A 14,228-nucleotide genomic window follows, 5' to 3' on the forward strand; every position below is an offset into this window, starting at 1 on the left:
ATAGTAACATGGAGAAGACTAAATTGTTTCGAGCACTAACAGAACCAAAAGCATCCTTTATTTTAAAGAGAGGAGGACGGGTTATTCACATTTCATTTGATGGTCAGAGGCAAATTGAAAGCTAAACACTTGTAATTCTAAGGATTCCCGAGGGAAAAAATAGAGATGTCTCCTACGTTACCCGTAATATGCGGAAGTAACGACGATCTGCATTTTATAGACTATTTTCTTCTTAACTTTTATGGGGGAGTTTTTAATTTTTTTTTGAAAACTCAAAAATATTTGTGAAACAAGTTCCGAGGTCGAAGGATATTTTAAAAACATTTTTGAAATATTTTTGAAATAAAATATTTAATTGTAAAAATTTTGAGCAAAAAAATGACTAGGATTTTAATTTAATTTCTTTAAATATTAGTTAAATATTGAATTTAAATTTAAATTACAACAATAAATACAAATCATATAACTTATTTAGAATAAATTCCGTCCCTTTAAAATAAAAATATCGAGAGATTAATTATTAGTTATTACAACAATTGAATTTTTAAATTTGGTGAAAAATAATATTAAGCTAAAGGATTTAAAAAAAAAAAAAAAAAATTAGGCTTTCATTTCAATTAATTTAATATAATTTTAAATGTTTCATGTTAATGCCACCATCAAATTATTTTATTTTATTTTATTTTAATTATTAGATTCTACCATTAAGGGAAAAAAATAATATTATAAGTTGAATAAAATAAAATAAAAAAAATTAATTATTTTATTACAAGGCATTAGATCCTAAATACGGTAATGGACAGAGATCTCAATAATCCGACTATTCCCTTCATCAAATTCAAATTTCCCGTTTCACGATCGATGCCATATATTCAATCTTCGCTAATTGATTCTCTGTCTCTCTGTCTCTCCGTTTTGGTAATCTCCAGTTTTTATTTTCCTTTTTGACTCAATTTCGTCTCGAGAAGGTGCAAGAACGACCAAGAAGAAACGGCAATGGATGGAGGTGGCGCAGTGCATAATCGTTCAGTCGAAGATGTTTTCAGTGATTTTAGAGGCCGAAGAAGTGGCGTCATCAAAGCCCTCACCGTAGGTATTCCTCTTTCCTTTTCTTGTTGACTCGTATTCGGACAAGGATAAAACCAGGCGCGATGGAAATTCGTTGTATGTTTTTGCTGTTTTCATGGCTTTAGTACGTATTTTATGTCCTTCTTCCTCCATTTTGGAATGAATTGGTTTACTTTTCGTTGTTTTTTTGGTTGATTTTGGCGTTTTTGTTCGTGATGTTGCCGTTTGGTTTTTCTTTTTTGAGAGAGAAAACGGAAGTGCTTTCCGAATGAGGAGTAATTAGGATAAGAGAAAATGTGTTTTCTAATGCTGTTCTTGGCTTACTTGAGTGTGGCCGTGCAATTATGAATCTCACTCTAGTTTTCCACTGTATAAGCGTTGAAATTGCATGATGAATTTTGTTCCTGGATGTGGATCGATTTCTTCTTGTCGATTTGTGTACATGCATGGCCGTCTGCATACGGTGAGACATAAGAGAGCGACGGAGTATTCCTATTGTAGCCAGAGAGAGCTCTCTTCCTTTGCCTGCATTTTTTAAGTTTATGCAACTAATTTCTTGATCATATCTGATACTTAGTCGATGCAAAACCTAAAAGTTCATGATCTTGTATAGTTTGTTAAAGATTTTTATTTCAATTGAAGAATTTTGTGTTTGGATGAAGTATTAGATAAATGTAGAATGTAAACGGCTGGATTCTTTATTTCTGGAACTTTCATTGAGAGTTAGGAGCGGTTGGTTGTTTGGACCTTGGCTTTTGGCTTCATTTGCGAGTTTCGAATGTCTAATTCTTCTCAGTTTTATCATTGCAGATGTTGAAGAGTTTTATCAACAATGTGATCCTGGTACATGCTTTTAGTTATCTCTGTTTACATCTTATCTTTTAAGACACGAATTCATTGTGTATGGTGCTCTCCTTGTTATCTGGAATATGAACTTTTGACTCCACCCCCATCCACGCAATTCTGTGCGCTACCATCCCAATTTTCGATTTCATATTCGTAGTCTTTAGTTTAGCAATCCCTTAGCTATCTATAACAGTTTTTTGGTGACTACAGAGAAGGAAAATCTATGCTTGTATGGTTTTCCAAATGAAGTATGGGAAGTTAATTTACCTGCTGAAGAAGTACCTCCAGAACTCCCAGAGCCAGCATTGGGTATTAATTTTGCAAGAGATGGTATGCAAGAAAGGGATTGGTTGGCTTTGGTTGCTGTCCATAGCGATTCTTGGTTGCTCTCTGTTGCCTACTATTTTGGTGCGAGATTTGGATTTGATAAAGCTGATAGGTATTTTCATTTTGAATTTAGTGTTCTCATTGGAGTTATTTCAACAATCATGATTGTTGGTCTTGCTATAAAATGGTTTGCCTTGTTTCTTTGATGCAGGAGGCGGCTTTTTAATATGATAAATGATTTGCCAACTGTATTTGAAGTAGTCACTGGTGTTGCAAAGAAACCGGTCAAGGAAAAGTCGTCGAGTGCTAATGGTAGCAGATCCAAGTCCAACTTTAAAACGGTATGCTGATAGATCTTCAGTTTTGTAGTTGGTTGACTGATTTTATTTGTTCTACTCTATTCTTATTACCATTGTTTCGATCTCGTAGTTGTAACAAACAATGTAGCTTAGGTGTTTCCCCTGCCTCTACATATAGAAAAAGAATGTAGCTGGGACAATTATCTTATATGGGCTTGTTTAACTATGCCTGTCCTAGCTATAATAATGTTTATAGTTCTGGTGGACAATCTCCAATTCTTCGGGGTTGGTTTACCTACTTGAGATTTGGAAATTCAAATGAAAAAGGAAATAGAAAAAGAAGTAAATTCCTTTCGAGTTTCGCCTTCACCCTTCCGTGCACCCACCTTAGGCAAGGCTGATCCCACAGCTAAGATAGTCGCTCCAGTGGTCGTGCAGCAGCTTCCAGCTTCACCCGCGAATCCTGCCAGTTCGTGTCATGATTTATAATCTGTATTGCTAGAAATGAATTTGTTTTGATCTCTTCCGTACCGTATGACTCAGTCAGACTCGGTTATTTCCTCTCCTCCTACACGAGAACGAAATCGATACCCCAAGACTTATTGTTGCTGCTTGTTGGTCTGATACAATTTTACATCATCAATTACATGGATTATTTACTTCATCCTAATCTTTCAACTATTTTCAGAGGGAAGCTGAAATCCATGGAATGTATTCAAGGCAACCGCAGGCAAGGGAAGAGGTAGAGGCCTTGTATCAAGAAGACGAAGACGAGCACGGAGACACGTTGTGTGGGGCATGTGGTGAGAATTATGCATCAGATGAATTTTGGATTTGCTGTGATATCTGCGAGAAGTGGTTCCATGGGAAATGCGTGAGAATAACTCCTGCCAAAGCAGAGCACATCAAGCAATACAAATGCCCATCCTGCAGCCACAAGAGAGGCCGCGTTTAAGAAAGGCAGGCAGGCAGGCAGGCAGGCAGGCCAAATGCAAAACTGTGGTGTTATTTTCATCTTCCTTTTGGTTAATGGAATCAGCGACAAGGTAAGTGCTTTGCTTTAGACTACTTCAGGTATCCAGTTTTGGGTAACTCTCAGTGCCTTCCCTTGTTTCTTATATGTAAAGTCTAGATGATGGGTAGTCTATATAATATAAGATTGCCTCTTTTATAACCTTGAAAGCTCTCAAGAATGAACCATGTTAACCTTTTGATTTTAGTCAAGTAAGAGATGCTCAGTGATGTGGAACCAGCTCTATTCCTGTTCTATTTGCCTGTTAGATTCCAATTATGAGATTTATGTGAAATATCATTTTAGTCCCTCCATTGTTTTTCAATAAATAAATCTTATAATTAGTATTTATTGTGTTATAGTTAGTTTGGATTTGAAATTAGGGATTAGAAACCAAGGGTCCCACTACCATTATAATTTTTGATGTATAGGGTTGGCCCAGCTATTTATGGCATGAATGTCTTATATCTGGGCGTTATGACTTAATTCTATGTGGAATCTTGTAATTATTGTTTATATTTTTTTGACTTTCACAAGAATAATCTTTTAATTCTTCTGGATTGGGTTAGTTAAAGTGGTTAAAAGTATGTTAGTTGTAGAATTTTTATTTATTTATTTTTAAATATTTAATTAAGATTTTCAATTCAGTTTCAATATATGTTTTTAATTCAAAATTATCTTCTAAATGGCTAAAGATTTAATTATTTTAAAGATTATTTGAAAAATAAGTAATTGAAAAAAATTACAAAATTGAATATAGTAGGTATGATTGTGTTATAAGAAAAAAAATTATATTGTAAAACTAATTATAAATTTTCAATTTAGGAGAATTTATAAGAAGAAAAAGTAGATTCGTTGTCGCTTAATAATTTTCGGAATTCCTTCTTAGAAGCTTCTAAGTTGGGAGTGAATTCCTTCTTAGAAGCCTCCAAGTCGGGAGTGAATTCCCTCTTAGAAGCCTCCAAGTCGGGAGTGAATTCTTTCTTAGAATCCTCCAAGTCAGGAGTGAATTCCCTCTTAGAAGCATCCAAGTCGGGAGTCTCCTTCTTAGAAGCCTCAAAGTCGGGAGAGTAAAAGTAGAAAAACCAAATTTCTCCTTCTTAGAAGCCTCAAAGTCGGGAGAGTAAAAGTAGAAAAACCAAATTCTTAGGTCACGACAACCCACTTGTTAATTCAAAAAATTTTCATTTATTTGAATTGGACCCAACAAAAAATAAGTTTATAACCAAGTAAAACGGTATAGGTTGGATCAGAATAATCAGTTTTTTCGATTAGTTTTTTAAATACCCCTAGTGTGCTCTAATACTAGCAGCTCTCGGGTCTACTATCCCTTCTAGTCCAGCCTTTAATAAAGAAAAAAGTTAGAAAGGCCTGGTTTCGTCTGGTAAGCTCTCTAGAAAAGATATAGTGAAACCGGAACCTTCCTGAACCCATATTACCTGAGCTACTGACCCGCGCCAGTCTCTCTCATACCTAACAAAGGTACTGTCAGGTCGCTTTGGCACCTGATGCTAGATTAGACGACTTTATAGACAGTCCAATGTTTATATGAACGCCATACGAACCGAAAGGATTGAAAGAAGTAGTTCCTTCTCAGAATCAGAAGGACCGAAGGGTTGGACTACGTTCAGGAATTGGTCTGCCTGTTCTTTCTCAGGCGCTATAAGGAAGAAAGATCTCAAATGTAGTCCAAGAACAATTCACGATATCATATCATATGTCACACCCATTCCCAACACTAAACCAAAGTTAATACACATTTAAGATATGAACATTGAGAAGCCTTACACTATATGAACAAGGCAGAGTGATTGTAAAAAAGAAAAAAAAAAAACGAAATCCCAAATGGAATGATCAGAAACAGTTTGAGAAAATGACAATCTTCAGCATTTAGAATCATCTGTTTAGCTTATTAAACCCTCTTGATTCTTGGTTGATAGCCGTTTGAGAAGTTCATATGTGGTGATCATTGTCGTTGCAGACATCGACATCGACGCGCACCGGGGCGCCAAACCTCGATAACACGCCGCCCACCCGCCTTCCCTTACTAAATTTCTCAAGGTCTGACCAATTGTTGGCCCTCTTCTTCCATTCTCATCCCCATCCAAAACCTGCAATCTTGTCTTGATTGTATCAAGAGGCATTGTTATCAAAGCCGAGATACTGCCCGCCATCGCTGCGCTCCCACCCTGTACTGCCATCACAGTCTTGGAATCTGGCCTGTAAACATTAGCCCCATTGTCATTGCCTTCACCAACAACCTTCTTAGCTTGATAGCATCCAATTCCTCCCCAAATCAGCCGCTGTGCTACATAATAAGAAGCCCACCACATCGCATTCGATGGCGCGTATGTCATAATCGATATCCCGAAGCCTCGGTAGAGGCCTCGGAGACCATCGGCGTTGAGGATCTTTCGAAACGCATCGATTCCATTGATGTAATGAATGGAGGAGCTACTTTGAACCATCAGTCTTTGACTCACTACATCAACGGGAGTCCATACGAGTTGAGCGGCCATTGCAGCACTCAATCCAGCGGCTGCATTAGCAATTGTAGCGGCAGTAGCCTCTGGAAATCCCATTCTAACAGTGGCGGTTCCGACATAGCTCTTTGTACACTCTAGGGCTCCCATGTACAGAGCCCTAGCAGGGATAGTCCCCATCAGAGAAGTTCCAAATCCTCTGTACAGAGCACGAAAACCTTCATGGCGGACGAGAGAAAATGCAGTTCTGATGCACGGAAGCTCCGAATAAGCAACCTGTTGACGAGTTTTCAACACCACCATAGGGTAAAGAGACGCCGAAACGCCTGAAAACAACGCTGCACCGAGAAAGAAGAATTTAGATTTATCAAGCATTTGCCAATCGATTTCGGCAGGGATATGAATCTCCTGCGGCGATTCTTCCTCCGCCGCTCCCAAATTCATCTTCGCCACTTTCTACAATCTTTCACAGAAGAAAAAAACGAAATATCAAATGATTCAGAATCAACTTCAATCTTCAAAGCTCAAATCTCCGCCGCCACTTCTTCCGTCTACAACCGAATCGATGCAAAGAAAACATATGACGAAAAACGAGGCAAGACTGTACAAAATTTTGGATTAATATACAAATTTCACAAAAGAGACCGATCTCGAATTATTCAATTCAAAAGTTTTTTCCTCTTGTGGAACCAGGTCTTCGATGGAACACATTCAACGACGTATTGATCCACCATTTCCAGGTGAAACGACAACATTCACCGGAGAAAATTCTTGAAAAACCAGTGGATTGGAGATGGAACGAGAAGAAGAAGGAAATTTGGGGCTCCGATTTGGGTGTTAATGGCGGTAGGAGAGGTAGGAGGAGAAGGGGAACCGGGTGAGACAGGAAGGAGGTGTGAAGGAAATATAAATAAGAGGGTAAAATAAGACCGACACGTGGCGGTTTCCGATTAGAAAATATGGATAGCTTTGCTTTGTTAGGGTTTCCACCTATGTTGGGCTGCTAAGCGGCGGGTCGTTTAAACCAACAGGTGACGTGTAAACCCTATCCATCGGAACCGGTTTTTTTGAGTTTTTATCCTCTGTGGCATAGGCTCATGAAATTCACCAACCAAATTTTATCTGTTTTAAGTTGGAAATCCCCGTTTAAATGGAAAATGAGAGAGACAGGGACAGAGACAACAAAGGAAAAGACCTCTCTGTCTCTGTCCCCCGCTCTGTAAAACATCTCTAAGGTCAAACTATCGATGTTTCAGTTGAAAAACATTACAAGACGGCAAAATAGGCAATAAATTTTTTTACCATAATAGGCATCTGATTAGAAATAATAATAAAACTCATATACGAAATTGACTGATTTTTTCAAACACGAGCATAGTTCAAGTGACACAAAACATGTTTCAGCTACAAGATCATATCAAAAGCTTAAAATCCGTGTTCCAATATTTAAAACCAAATTTTTAATTTGAATCGAACTTACGACATGATTAATATATTATAATGAATAACATATATTTAAAATGCCACGTGTAAATATATAATATGCTGTCCAAGTCAATGGGTTTGGTTGTTGTTGTTCATTCTTGTACGTTTTTTGCCGCCTTATTTTGCACATCAATTGTCCTTTAATTATCAGACAGGAATATATTCAACTCTACAAGTCTCATCTTCATCCCAACAAATAAATTAATAAACATAAAATGGATCTGCAATGAAAAGCTTGCAACGCACGATGTCACGGTCATGCTTGTTTAAAGCCTATTGTCTATGACTGCATGTTGGATGTCTCGGGTATGCTTGTCTAAGACGTGTTGTCCTTGATCGCATGCCCATTCCAAACCCATTTTACATGCTTTTATCTTAGATAGACATTTACTATTTCATGTTGTGTTGATACAAGAGTGTATGACCGGTCACTAAAATTATGTCTGCACCTGTCAGGGCTAAAATGTCCTAAAATGTATTAGGGGATGCGATTAGTTGTCAAATTTTCATACTATGAATTATATGATATTTAAGCTGTGTGGTGCTCTTTCTTTGCTTATAGCGATATAATGTTGTTTTTAAATGTATTTTCTCGCTCACGTTTTCTAAAACATTTCTTACAAACGTGAATCGAGGCTCGATCATACGCGACATTGTCTGCGAAGTTCGAATTTCTCATGGCTGACTTGTTCGTTGAGTTAGAGCAAGTGTCACATAATCGTTGTCCTGCTACTGCAAGAGTGTGATTGTGACACACGATATACTGTTACTAAAGCCTCAATAGCAACATCTCCACAACAACTTTGAGATATGCTCCGAGAATCATCCACGACAATCACGTTTGTTAGGTCTCATCCTTCTCATCCAAATCTTATCTTTACGATAATGACTTGGATTGTTCACTTTCCCCAACTCATCGTCACTCAAAGAGAGCGTTTCAAATTTATGCATTGGTTCGTTCAAGTAAGTTGTGTTGACAAATACCAGATCATCTGATAAATGTGTAGGAGCACCGCCTCCAGTGTTATGAAGTTCTTGAGATTCCTCCTCAGTTGGATTCTCCAAATTTGAAACAGTTATGGGACCATGATAGGTAGGGAAATGTATTACAATTTGTATGAACGTTCATCGGTGAGATAGTGTTAAAGCGTTGATATAATTAATTTGACCATAACATGTCAATTTAAACTTTTGAGTTGAATAGTGATTCAAGATTTAAACTACATCGGGTCTAAAGGGAATGAACTCTTCATCCACGTAGCGGAAACATTGGAACCATTTTGATTTTATTAAGAATTAAAATAAAAACAATAAATATGAGAGTAAGAACTCTAACTTTGTAGAAACCCTAACTTGCAAGACTTCCCGAAGTATTCCAACTATACAAACGTTTTTCATATTCCATAAGTTCTTCTTTGTTATGACTCGAACACAAGGCCAATATTAGGATCGCACAACAACGCACACACTCGATCTAGATGAACACCAAAGAATAGGATAGAGAAAATGTGTGCGTTGTTGTGCGATCCTAAAAACTGGTATCATCAGAGCATCACTCCCAACAGGGGTTCGTGATGAGTATGTATCAGAGAATAGAAAAAGTACAAATCCTTTTAGCGAGAGTTCTCCTTGCCATTTTCTCTATCCTGTTCTTTGGTGTTCATCTAGATCGAGTGTGTGCGTTGTTGGGCGATCCTAACAGCCAAGGCTTGTGGGAGCCTTTTGAAAGAAAATTACAAAGGATTGATGTAATTTCATTAGAAAGTGAGAAAGGTTGGTATGTCTTTGCTCGACTCGAGAGTTCTATTTATCAGGACTCTCGGGGAATATTTGTCAAATAATATATTTGCATATCTAATATATTAGGATAAATATCTTATACAAATCATATTTAAATATTATAAGATATTTCAATATATATTTAATTCGTTTCAATCTCATTTAAATTTCAAATATATTTTTATTTAATATATCAAATACATTAATTAATTTAATATTTGATGGTATCAAATATAATAAATTATTAATATATTTAATATATTAAATTTTAATTTACATCTTCAAATTAATATATTTTCCTCCTTTGTATTTAACATAACCATTTAATTTGATCGGTTAAATATATTTTATCTATTTATTTAATATATATAATATATTAAATATTAATTTCAACTTTTTTTAATTAAATTTATTTTATTTTTTATATTTAATATATCTAACTTATTAAATATTAATTTCCACCCTTAAAATTTTTCTTTTAAATAAATAGAAGTTTTTAGCGTTACTATGAGTTGGCAAGAGGACGTTATGGACATTATAAACTCTAATGAATGGAAATTAATTAATTAAACTTTCATTAATTATAGGTCACTCTACTATAGATCTAGAGTTGCACTCTTATGCACAGTAGGACAAGTTATGTCTATTGATATAATCATTACAAGCAAGTTGATACTTCATGAGTTGTTCTTGGATCAAAAGTCTGTTTTACCCATGTAATTACATTTTTCACTTTTGAGTACCACGGATTCTCTAATGAACAATTTGTTTATGATCCAATCATAAACTAAGTCCCCCTTGTGCCAATGAGAGGGTGGGGCCCCATTGTTCAAGTCCCGGAATCAGTACCTAAAGAACAACTCCTTTCCTTATATGGAAATGACTAAATTCTGTCTCATGATATTATGTTCCCATCTCATGATTATAACTCACTCAAGATTAAGATCAAGTCGCATATGATCATAATGTGAAATATTAATCTTCCCAATTAACGGATTTACAAGAGAGATTAAATATTTTTTGGTCCAGTCTTATACAAACTCATTGTATAAGATACCCCCACTTATATGTCTCCACATAAACGATTTTATTAAATAATTTGTAACGATTACAAAGTAGGTCGTATCAATAGTGTTACCAGGATAAGGCACCCAACCTTATCCATATACTATACGCTCTTTAGGTTATTACTTGAACACGATCCATATGTCAACTACATACTGTTTAAAATTACATTAATAACATTAAATTTTCATACAAGGGATAACAATTAAATTACAAATAAAATAATAAAAATTATTGTTAAAAATTAAATAATTAATTACGAGACTTTAGAGATAAATCCAATCGGCCCTCTCGTCAAATATCGAGTTATTCCTTACAATTAGATGAACTTCGTGTAAATTTGTTAGAATATTCAAAGTTGTAACCCCATATCTATTATCCTCCTTCTAAAGTTAACTAATTTATGCACAAATGTACATTTAAACTAATTCATCATAGACTTAAATATTTGCATTAAAAGTCTTAAACACGAAAAACAATCAACGAAATATATATAATTCAAAGTAAAGATTAAAACTATACCCTGATCTAACCTAAGATCTAATAAATAAAAATGCAACTACTTGGTTGGCCTAGAACGAAGTTACTAATTATTTTTTGTACGAGCCTAAATTTGCTCATCAAGTTCCAATTCAACGTTAGATCCATCGATGATATTAATTAAAACAAAATGACCGCAAAAATGAGCCACCTTATAGTCCAATTATTGAGGGTAAAGAAATATCTCGACGTATATATTCTTGTTGGATGAAATTTAGATAGTGATCCTAAGTTTATAATCAAATAATACTATATTTATTGGTACGAGACCCTTTTGAAAAAGTCAAAAACAAAACCATGAGAACAGACTATCACTGCGTTGCTCGGTTGGTGGCCAACTGCACCTACATTTTGACTATGCACTCTTTTTCATGCCTTTCTTTTCTAGATGCCATAACCCACCCTTATTCCATACTTTCAAGTTCCAACTTCCAACAAATCTCGAGTTTCGAGATAATAATATAGTATTCATTATCATATTAGGAAACGAAGTTGATCATGAATTATCAATAAGCTTGGAATTGATTCTTCCCGAGTCAATGTCCAAATAGTTAATAGAAACATACTGTAAATTTGTTGGCAATAAGTCTACGTTAACTCAATTATTCGCAGATCCAATATATAACCATATAACCCATTTATTAAATAACTAGGGGTGAAACACCGAGTTAGGTGGGAACTGTGATCACGATCTCTTTCTTTCTCCGCGTTTAATAACAACATGTTGTCACATGACATTTACGAACTAAAATAATTAAAAAAATTCCTAAAATTCAATTAAAATGTTTGTTTTTAGAGAAGAATCCACTAAGGACATCAATAATTCAAAATATGATTGATGGAATTCAAACAATGTCTCTTTCTAATTCCATGTCATATAAATTAATACATATATTTATTTAATATTCATACCTGGCAAATTATTTGAGAAAATATTAAAATAAAATAAAATAATTCATATTCAGAATATCTCAAAATATATATAAATCTATGTTTCTACGTGTCCTATCATCATGTCATAATATTCTAAAACAACAAACAAAAGAATTGATTTTTTTTTTTTTTAATTATTGAAAAGAAATAATATGGGCTGGGCCTTATCTTGATTTATTTTGGGCCTGGGCCTGCTGTTCGGCCTAGGTTAGATCGCTTCCTCGCCGATCTCTCCTTGATGGAATTCATCTTCTGCAACTTCAAATCGGCTTTGAACCTTGCAATGAAATTATCGGCTTTACTGTTAACATCCGGGCTTGAACAGAATATCGGAGTTGTTGAAACTTGCTTGACCTTCATTTTTCCGGCTGCCGGTGGACCATCGCCTTCACTCTCGTAAATTTTCGGCGAGATGGCTCTCGGTGTACTGCTGTTGCTTCCTGCACTGTCGAAGTCTCCGTGCATTCTGAACAGCGGCGGTGGCGGTGGCGGTGGTGGCGGAGGAATCAGATGGAATGGCGAATCACAGCCAATGCGCGTATTGTATTCTTCATCGTTTAAGCTGCTTAGTCTCTCAAGCTCCATTGGAGGATCGTTAGGTTTGAGGAGGTGATTTTGATGTTGGATCTCTGGTTTAGGTTCTGAGGTGACGATTGTTGGTGGAGGTTCGGACTGTACTTTTTTGGCTTTTCCTTTCTTGGAAGGAAATAGATTTTGTAGAACTGGTGGTGGGAGCGGCGGAGGCGGTGGGGGTGATGGTAGTGGTAATGATGATGATGCTGAAGCGCGTAGAGTGGCGATAGCCTCAAAGCTTTCGACGCTCTTCTGTCTTTGCTTTTTCTTCCTCCTCCTCAGAGCGGACCAAATTTCTTTTGGAGCGCCACCTCTCTTCTTCTCGTTTTTGCCGCTCTTCTGCTCCGATTCCTGATAGAACGACGGCGGGGAGAGTGGTGGAAGGTGAATCCGTTGAAAATCGGCGACGTCCGAATCGTCATTCTTCTGCTGTTGATCGATTGCTCCATCGGGCGTATGGCTATGGATGTTATGCGTTCTCTTTGGCCTTCGTTTAACCACTTTAGGAGTCGTGCTAGCGGGACTCTGAAGCGTAGGAGGTGGTGATGGAGATCGCGGGGGAGGCACCCGCGGCGGCGAAGGTATCGCCGGTTGTGAATATGCATCTTCGCGAACCTCAGATCTGTCGAAACCTGTACTTTTGGCACTAGAATCTTCGCGTTCAAGCTCCGGCCGAGCTTGATGACGGCGATGAAGCTGATCGGAAGACGCAAACCGATGATTACGCACATGAGTATCGTCGTAAAATCGCCACCGTTCATCACCGGCATCTAATGAAGACTCCTGCAGACGTAGATCCGGATACGAACTACTACTCCTCATCCGATTCACGGTGTACTGATTCGGCCGATGATCGGAATATCCATCCCATTGGCGCGGAGTCGTAGGGTTTGACTTCAGTCTCCGCCTGGAAGAAACGCTCCGATCTTCAAATCCTCTATTATCATCACCCGTGTTTCTACTCAGAAATCCACAAACAATGGCAAACAGAACAAGAACCAAATTGAGCGAATCCCAGCTCTTCTTGACCGATTGAGGCCGAATCAATTGAGAAGCGAACTGTACACATTTAGGAATCACAATCAAGACGAAACAGAGAACTATTACTAACAAAACAATGAGAAAAGCGCTGGAGTTGAGGAGGAACGACGATGCGCGGCTGAGGCGACGACGGCGATTGTAGTGAACTTGCTGAAAAGAGTTAGAGGATTGAAGCCAGAACGGCGGCGACGCGTTGCCGTCTCCCTCCATTTTCACCGGTGAACTCGGATTCGTTCGGCTTTTTCCCCCTTTACAGAAAGGATGATGATGGCCTTTTTCTCTTTCTTAGCTTTGGGCTTGAGCTTGAGCTTGAGCTTGCTTTTATCGTCGTGCCGTATTATGAAATCGCTTTTGCGTTTCATTTCTTGCTTGCGTGCGAGTATTTATAACCAAAAGCGAGTTGTAAATGCAAGATGTCATGTGACCCACTTTCCATTATCTAAACCCCCTACCCTAACCAAAATCAATCATTTATTAGCCGTTCGATTCGATCTATGATGTGTAAACTCTCGAGGACGGCTAAGAATGTTCGTCAGCAGGAGCGGACCAATGAATTCTTTTCAAGCATGAATCGAACGGTTGACGGGGTCGTGTTACCTTGAGATAGTTGTATCTCTTTTTCTGAATGTGGTATATCGCCAACATAACATTAGATATCAACTAATAGAAATGGTAACATACCACATGTCTTCATTTTTAAACAATTATTCAAAATCTTATTTCGATGTTGCTAAAGAGTGGGTACTTTTCAAAAGTTCGGTTGGATACGAAGCTCGG

At 37.1% G+C, this 14,228-nt stretch overlaps 3 protein-coding genes across 3 annotated transcripts; 1 reads left to right on the forward strand and 2 right to left on the reverse strand.

Moving 5' to 3' along the window:
- Positions 1–794: 794 nt before the first annotated feature.
- LOC111778525 (PHD finger protein ALFIN-LIKE 5) lies at positions 795–3,866 on the forward strand. Its single transcript, XM_023658416.2, has 5 exons — positions 795–1,093; positions 1,879–1,911; positions 2,125–2,353; positions 2,453–2,582; positions 3,229–3,866. The coding sequence occupies exons 1-5, from the start codon at positions 997–999 to the stop codon at positions 3,493–3,495; spliced, it is 756 nt and encodes a 251-aa protein (XP_023514184.2). The 5' UTR covers positions 795–996; the 3' UTR covers positions 3,496–3,866.
- Positions 3,867–5,291: 1,425 nt separating this feature from the next.
- On the reverse strand, positions 5,292–6,936 carry LOC111779400 (uncharacterized). The gene has a single exon (XM_023659570.2). The coding sequence runs from the start codon at positions 6,477–6,479 to the stop codon at positions 5,457–5,459; it is 1,023 nt and encodes a 340-aa protein (XP_023515338.2). The 5' UTR covers positions 6,480–6,936; the 3' UTR covers positions 5,292–5,456.
- Positions 6,937–11,839: 4,903 nt separating this feature from the next.
- Positions 11,840–13,752, reverse strand: LOC111778751 (uncharacterized). Its single transcript, XM_023658724.2, has one exon. It carries the CDS (start codon positions 13,659–13,661, stop codon positions 12,012–12,014), a length of 1,650 nt encoding a protein of 549 aa, XP_023514492.2. The 5' UTR covers positions 13,662–13,752; the 3' UTR covers positions 11,840–12,011.
- Between the last annotated feature and the right edge of the window lie 476 nt (positions 13,753–14,228).

Source organism: Cucurbita pepo, chromosome 17 (assembly GCF_057944985.1).
Source record: "Cucurbita pepo subsp. pepo isolate OVF chromosome 17, ASM5794498v1, whole genome shotgun sequence".
Classification (NCBI taxonomy): domain Eukaryota; kingdom Viridiplantae; phylum Streptophyta; class Magnoliopsida; order Cucurbitales; family Cucurbitaceae; genus Cucurbita; species Cucurbita pepo.

What these genes read in the sequence shown, in the direction of transcription:
- LOC111779400 (XM_023659570.2), bottom strand. Translation starts at nt 6,479, where the DNA reads ATGAATTTGGGAGCGGCGGAGGAAGAATCGCCGCAGGAGATTCATATC.
- LOC111778525 (XM_023658416.2), top strand. Translation starts at nt 997, where the DNA reads ATGGATGGAGGTGGCGCAGTGCATAATCGTTCAGTCGAAGATGTTTTC. An exon ending in TTATCAACAATGTGATCCTG is followed by an intron (nt 1,912 to 2,124) that starts GTACATGCTTTT and finishes TGGTGACTACAG; the next exon opens with AGAAGGAAAATCTATGCTTG. An exon ending in CCAAGTCCAACTTTAAAACG is followed by an intron (nt 2,583 to 3,228) that starts GTATGCTGATAG and finishes AACTATTTTCAG; the next exon opens with AGGGAAGCTGAAATCCATGG.
- LOC111778751 (XM_023658724.2), bottom strand. Translation starts at nt 13,661, where the DNA reads ATGGAGGGAGACGGCAACGCGTCGCCGCCGTTCTGGCTTCAATCCTCT.